The 7,930-nt window shown below is 36.7% G+C and overlaps 1 protein-coding gene across 1 annotated transcript; it reads left to right on the top strand.

The window, feature by feature from the left end:
- The first annotated feature begins 758 nt into the window (after positions 1-758).
- LOC123642427 (olfactory receptor 5H8-like) lies at positions 759-1,724 on the top strand. The gene has a single exon (XM_045557503.1). The coding sequence runs from the start codon at positions 795-797 to the stop codon at positions 1,722-1,724; it is 930 nt and encodes a 309-aa protein (XP_045413459.1). The 5' UTR covers positions 759-794.
- Positions 1,725-7,930: the final 6,206 nt, after the last annotated feature.

The raw sequence follows: 7,930 nt of genomic DNA, 5'->3' as shown, positions 1-7,930 counted from the left end.
GGTAGGTCTACTTGTATCTGTTTAAGGTGTCTCCATATTGCTTTCCACAGGGGTTGCACTAGTTTGCAGTCCCACCAGCAGTGTATGAGTGTTCCTGTCTCTCCGTATCCACGCCAACATTTATTGTTTTGGGACATTTTGATAAAGGCCATTCTCACTGAAGTTAAGTGATATCTCATTGTAGTTTTGATTTGCATTTCCCTGATGATTAGGGATGTTGAGGATTTTTCATATGTTTGTTAGCCATTCTTCTATTTTCTTTTGAAAAATTTCTATTCATGTCCTTTGCCAATTTTTTGATAGGGTGGTTTGATTTTTTCTTGCTGATTTTCCTGACTTCTAAATAGATTCTAGTTATCAGTCCTTTATCGGATGTGTAGCATGTGAAAATTTTTTCCCATTCTGTAGGTTGTCTGTTTGCTCTCGTGACTGTTTCTTTGGTTGTGCAGAAGCTTTTAAATTTAATCAGGTCCCATTTATTTATTTTTGTTGTTGCTGTGATTGCCTTTGGGGTCTTCCTCATAAATTCTTTGCCTAGGCTAATGAGTATGATGCGCACTGTCTAGGGAATGGACACACTTGAAGCTCTTACTCGGGGGGGGGGCATGGGCAATATACATAACCTAAACTTTTGTACTCCCATAATATGCTGAAATAAAAAAAAGGTGATCTGATAATAGTTTTGCTTTACTTTAAATGCTCTCCCAGAATCAAATTATATTAAATATTAATATTAGTGAACATGTATTTCTTACATTTACTGCATTTTATTTCAGAGGACACCAAGTGAGGACATGGAAAAAGAAAATGCAACATTGCTGACAGAGTTTGTTCTCACAGGACTTACACATCAACCAGATTCGAAAATCCCCCTGTTCCTGGCATTCTCAATGATATATTTCGTCACTATCACAGGGAACCTTGGTCTGATTACTGTCATCTGGAATGACCCTCACCTTCACATCCCCATGTACTTATTCCTTGGAAATTTAGCCTTTGTGGATACTTGGTTATCATCCACAGTGACTCCCAACATGCTGATCAACTTCTTTGCCAAGAGTCAGATGTTGTCTCTCTCTGAATGCATGGTACAATTTTTTTCCTTTGTAATCAGTGTAACCACAGAATGTTTTCTCTTGGCAGCAATGGCGTATGATCGCTATGTAGCCATATGCAAACCTTTACTCTATCCAGTGATTATGACCAATGCACTATGCATCCGGCTATTAGTCTTGTCATTCCTAGGTGGCTTTCTTCATGCCAGTATTCATGTGAGTTTTTTATTCAGATTAACCTTCTGTAATTCTAACATAGTACATCACTTTTTCTGTGACATTATCCCATTGTTAAAGATTTCTTGTAATGACTCTTCTATTAATTATCTCCTGGTTTATATTTTCGCTGGTTCAATTCAAGCATTCACCATTCTGACGGTTCTCATCTCTTATACCTCTGTTCTCTTTACAATCTTAAAAAAGAAGTCAGTCAAAGGCATAAGGAAAGCCTTCTCCACCTGTGGAGCTCACCTCTTATCTGTGTTTTTATACTATGGCCCTCTTCTCTTCATGTATGTGCTCCCTGCATCTCTACAATCTAATGATCGAGACATGATAGACTCTCTGTTTTACACTGTTATAATTCCTTTCTTAAATCCAATTATCTATAGCCTGAGAAATAAGCAAGTCATAGACTCATTGAAAAAAACATTAAAGGGAAAAATTTAGGTCTTCTGGTAATCTCTCTTCTCTTTTTAGTAAAACAGACACAAAATTTTGCAGGTTAGATGTGCGTATAAATTTGTTCTTATTGAAAGTTTTTTGCAAATGCAATTGTCCTAGCTTCCTAATGATTTCATGTGTTTTTATTCAATAAACTGAGAACATTTTTATCTATATGAAAACATACATAAAATTTTAATCATGTGCTCCTCTCATACTAGAATATTTAAAGTAGAAAACAAAGGAAAACATTGTACAAGTCATATGTTCTTCATGTGTCTTTATAAAAACATGAAAAGGTAAAATTGTGTAGCTCCTCTTAGAAGAACTGTATGATAAATCATACAGTGAATAGAGCTGTGTAGTCTGGACACTCATATCACATATACCCTATATTGGTTGCAGGTTTCTGATAGGGTGAGCAGGCCATTTGCTCTTTTTCTGTTCCTCTGAGAGATACCTGTAAACCCCAGGGGGGGAGTAAATGGATGACAATCAGCTGGTGTTATTCTTTCACCCTAGATCATCCATATTATTGCATGTATTTAGTTTGTTCATTTTTATTACCCTATGGTATTTCCATTTTACTAATGGTTTCTTGTCAATAATCTAGACTTTTGCTTATTCATTTGCTGTTATGACCCAAAGCCTAGATTGGTAATAAAAGCATCCAGTGTCTCTTTCATCTGCCTTTTTTAAAGTCTATTTTCCTAATTAGACTTTTCCTTGAATGAGAAGATAGATGTGAAACTATGAATGTAGTTATGTAGTCAGTTATGTAGCCTGTGTTTCCTACTTTAAGTTGAGTGAGTATAGAAGGGGCAGGTGGGAGCTTCTCAGTAACTCAAACTTCATCTGCAGCCTTCTCTTGTACATGTCTAGTCCTCAGATTCCTCTTCTCTGGTTTGTCTTTCAGTACAATCTCAACTACTTTATATTTTTCTGAAATTCAACAAAATCTCTTAGTGTGATCCCATTCTTACTTGTTTCATAGATTTATTCCCTTCAGTAAATAATTTTTGTCCCATAGTGGGATGTTACAGAAAAGGTAAAATATACACTTGTGCAAAGCCTGAATTTTAAAATAGATATTCTGCTTCCTTTAAAAAGAAACTACATATAATTGCATTTAAAAAGAAATATGTATATATTACTTAATGAATATTTATATATAAATTATAATATTCTATTTGCTATGTTCACCCAGTTTTCTGGCATACTGCTGATGTCGCATTAAAAACTATCCCATTGAAACACTAATAACATGATAGAAGTATTCTCAGTTATTAACAGTATTAATTAAGGTGTATTCATTCCTCAATCTGGAGATTTACAAGAATTTATAGTTTCTCTGTACATATGTAAATGTATAGAGATATTTTCCTCATCATTTTATAATACTTTCTACTATTCAGGAAATTACTAAAAAAATAATCCTAGACTGTGCCGAAACAAATAACATAATTAGGAATTAGGAATAAAATTAACAACCACCAATCAAAACTAAAACAATATTTCTCAGAGTCTGGGTTGTGAACTAGCTATGGTAGAATCTTAAATATTATGTGTATTGGGTGTCTATCAGAACCTCTTTTCTCTAGACTCCTTTTATTTGTTTGCTTCTGTTAAAACAATGTTTCTAAAACTTCAGTGGGAACTGTAATCACCTGGAGAGCTTGTAAAAACAGATTGATAAGCTGTATCAGTAGAGTTTTTGATTCAGCAATGTTGATGCTCTTGGTTTGAAAGCACACTTAGAGAACAATTGTTTTTAAATAATCAATTAAGCAAAATTTTTCTCATTAAGCTTATTTAGAGATCAGTTAAAATAGAATTTCTACACATCCTATAGTCATTATAGCACTATAAAATTATTCTAAAGGTTTCCATCCTCTCCTTTGTACTTTTGTCCTTGTTTGGGGCAGGTGGTTGCAGAACTCAACAGGGTACCTATTTCAAAGGGTGAAATACTGTAGTGTTTTTTATTGCTTTTTCATGAGAAGGAAGACTGATAGTAATGATTGCAAATAAAACTATATAGTCACATATCAGTAAGGTGACTGGGAAGGACCTCTGTCCTTTAGAAAAAACCTGTGAAGATGAATCAAACTTTGAACCATCATTCTCTAAGATTTTCATATGGAAGTTGTTCCAAGTGGTATAATGATGTAATGTTTGCATCATATTAGAAGAAGCCTTCTAAGTAAGATGTATTTGAGGGCAATAGCTAACTGTGGCATCCAGAGATTTCCCTCTACTTTTGAAGAGATATAAATAAATTCACTAAGTATACAGAAAGTATTTGTATTAGGGTTCTCCAGAGAAAGAGAATCAATAGTAATGTGTATGTGTGTGTATATGGATAGAGAGAATATTATCTATATACACACAAATATATGTGTTGTGTGTATGTATATACATATATATATATATATATATAGAGAGAGAGAGAGAGAGAGAGAGAGAGAGAGAGAGAGAGTGAGTGCACATGCAAGAGAGACAGAGAAAGATTTTGAAAGATACTGATTTATTATGAGGTATTTGTCCATGCTATTATAGAGGCTAAAATATACCACATCTGGAATCTTCATGCTGGAGACCCATGAAAGCAAAAACTTGAGAGTCATAGGGTTCATGGTATAGATTCCTAACTAAATAGACTTTATAGCTAGGCCTGATAACTAGAAACACCAAGGACAGAAGAAGAGCCATGTCCCAGCTCAATCAGTCAGGAAGAGAGGAGTGAATTCAACTTTCGTCTGCCTGTTCCATTCAGGCCCTCAATGGATCGGATGAAGTCCATCCACATTGGGGAGTACCATCTACTTTACTCAGCCCACCAATTCAAGTGTGATTTTCTTCTGGAAACAGGATCAACACATATCCAGAAAGCATTTCTAACCAGTTATCTGGGCATATCATGGCCCAGTCAAGGTGACACATAAAAATGTCCATCACAAGTCTCCCCATTGTCAACTTGTCACCCTTATGCACCTTCTTAAACCGTACTTAATGATGGAGAATGAAGAAAAGGAATCATATTACTGGCTAAATGATGCAATTATCTTGCATATAACTGTCAACTCATGAACACCTTCAGAAGAGGAAGTTAAGTCTTTAGGTAATGTTCACTCTTCTCTTTGACATCTGGCAACTGAAGTAGTATGATGTAATATTAACAGTATTTACAAACTATGATATAAAGTCAGCACATCTTACATGATGTGATAAAGGAAAATGTGATAATATGTGAGAGGAATATTTGCTATGCATATATTATATATGTGCATATATCTGTATACACACACATTGATTACAAAAGGGAGGAAATATTTGTGACAATTATAGTCCTCATTTCAGTAACTGGTCATGTGTTCAAGGCTGGTATTTATGAGCTTCTTCAACTACTCATTCCATATTCTCTTTTCATACAGCAAGCACTTCAGTGGTGGTAGTTTCTTCCCTGGTACGGTGACTCATTTATTCTTGATGATTCTTGGTCAATAATTGTCCTTCATAGACTGAGTTGCTGAAGTTTTCCATTGACCTTAACCAGAGGGCATGGTAACACTGAGAGATCTCCTATGTATCTTCTATATTCCAGACATAGTCTTCTTTACCTCCATTGGGCATTAGTAGCCCAAATTCTCCTTAGTAGTCAGGATCAGCCCAATGAACATAGTCATTTCTTTCTTTGCCTGTTTATTCAGAGGGATGAGATGATCAAAATGGTCAGATGGCAATCTTAATTTACAGTGTAATTGAATCATGGGGTATATCCTGGAATAAACATTCCCCCTTTGGACCTAAAACTTTTAGGCCAACAGAGCATGAAAGTGCAGGAACAAGAAGCAAATTTTACTAGTGGTCACTAGAGGTAGTGAGTGGTCTCAATCACAGTTTGACCATTTCCATTTCTAGGCCTGTTAATCTTGCCTATGAGAGAAACATCACCGTATATTGGCAGCTATTTCAGATAATATACAGCCTTCTGGAGCATCTTCCTCCAGTTCTGCAAAGTATTGCCAAATAGTGGGTACTGTAAATGTGTCTTAAATTCATTCCATGGTTCTATTATACTGGCTGGTTAAGGATAGAGGGGAATAAGGTAATATGGTAAGATCAGTGAATTCCATGAACATGATCCTAATTCTCCAATTTATTTGCTGTGAAGTAATTTCCTTGATCAGAAGGAAGGCTGTGTGGAGTACCGTAACAACTAATAAAAAATTCTGAAAGTCCATGGATATTAGCTTTGACAGAAGCATTGTGCATAGGGAAGGTATTTCTGTATCCTGAGTATCTATTCCACTAGAAATGAAAGACTACGATGACAAAAAGCAGTCCAGTGTAACCAACAGGCCACCTGGTTGAATGGTGACTTATTGGTTATTAGTTACTTCTGCTGATAGATTTGACACTTAGCAAAGTCCCTAGATAGGTCAGCTTTGGTAAGTGGAAGTCTGTATTGCTGAGCCCATGCGTAACCTCCATCTCTATCATCATGGTCACTGGAGGCCAACTGGTGTCTACAGAATGATCATCCTATCCTCTTGATTACTAAAACACACCTCTGCTGAGATAACCCTTTGGTAAAGATTCACATGAGCTACAAACATTGTCTTAGCACATTCATGCTCTTATAACAGAAGGATACAGATTGTGTATTTTATAATGAAAAGCCCAGAAATTTACTTTTTTACAATTCTAGGGTCTGGAAAGTCCAGGATCAAGGTGCCATCAGGTTTTATTGTCCAGGGACTACTGTTTGTTTCTAAGAAGGTCCCTTATTGCTATAGTGTCTGGAGGGAAGGAAAGCTGTGTCCCCATATGGTGGAAGGCAGAAGGACAAGTAAACCAAATGCTGTGTGAAGCCTCTTTTATAAGGGCTTTGGTCCCTCATGATCTAATAACCTCTTAAAGGGAACGCTTCTTAATAGCATCACATTGGCTATGTTTTGACACTTGAATCTTGGAGGGGACACAATCAATCCATAGCATTCTGCCCATAGCCCTCCCAATATTCATGTACTTCTCTGACACAGAATATATTCATTTTATTCCAATAGACCACAAAGTTTTAACTCATTCCAGCATCAACTCAAAAGTCTAAAGTTTAGAGTCTTATCTAGATATCACATAAATCAGATATGGATGAGACACAAAGATATGTTTCATTCTGAAGCAAATTGCTTCTAGTTGTAAACCCATGAAATCAAAGAAGCCACATGCTTTCAAATTACAATGGCAGGACAGGCACAGAACAGATATTTCTATTCCAAAAAGGAAAAAAAGGAAGGAAAACAGGAGTAACAGGTCTTAAGTAATTATAAAACCCAAAAGGGCAAACAATATTAAGTCTTAAAACTTGAGTATAACCTTTGACTCCATGTCTCATCTTCGAAACATAGTGGGTGGGTGTTGGATCCCTAAGGTTCCAAGGAATGCCACTCTCATGGCTTTTCTGAGTGTAACCCATACCACATCTCTCATGGGCTAGAGTCTAGTGCCTGTAGTTCTCCCTGGGTAGCGTCGCATGCTAGGGCTATATAGGTCTATGGTCATGAGAGCAGTCGTACCTCCAAAGATTGTTTGGGAATTGTCCTAGCAGGGGCTCTTTGGTCCAGAGGTTATCTGAGGCATCCTTTGAAATCTAGGTGGGGCAAGCCATGCTCCCACAGTTCTTGCACTCTGCATGCCTGCAGATTAGCACCAAATGGACACTGCCCATGTTACTGCCTGTGCCTCTGGGCAAGTAGCTCAAGCTATAACTGGGCCCACCTAACGTCTAAGATGGCTGAGAAGTACCGTGCCAGAATTCAGGGGGCAGCAAGTAGAGGTACCATTGTGAAATCAGCCCAAGATTTCACAAGTGCCCTGGGCCCCTACTTTGAAACCATTCTACCCTCAAGGCTCTAGCATCCTGAGCCCCTTCTGGATATGGCAGCCTCAAAGATCTCTGAAATGTATTCTCAGTCATTCTGCCATAGTCTTGATAATACCCAACTTTCTTCTAACAAAAGTAATCTCCTTAATAAAGGGTCACTTGGCCACTCCATTGATTTTCTCTCCTAAATAAGCATTTTTATTCTATACATGGCCAGGCTGAGAATTTTACAAATCTTTATGTTTTGTTTCCCTTTCAATTATTAATTGTATCTTTAAATAGTTTATCTCTAAATGCATTTGACTGTAAGAAATTAAGAGAAGCC

Source organism: Lemur catta, chromosome 1 (assembly GCF_020740605.2).
Source record: "Lemur catta isolate mLemCat1 chromosome 1, mLemCat1.pri, whole genome shotgun sequence".
Lineage (NCBI taxonomy): Eukaryota > Metazoa > Chordata > Mammalia > Primates > Lemuridae > Lemur > Lemur catta.
This window is presented reverse-complemented; position numbering and strand designations above follow the sequence as displayed.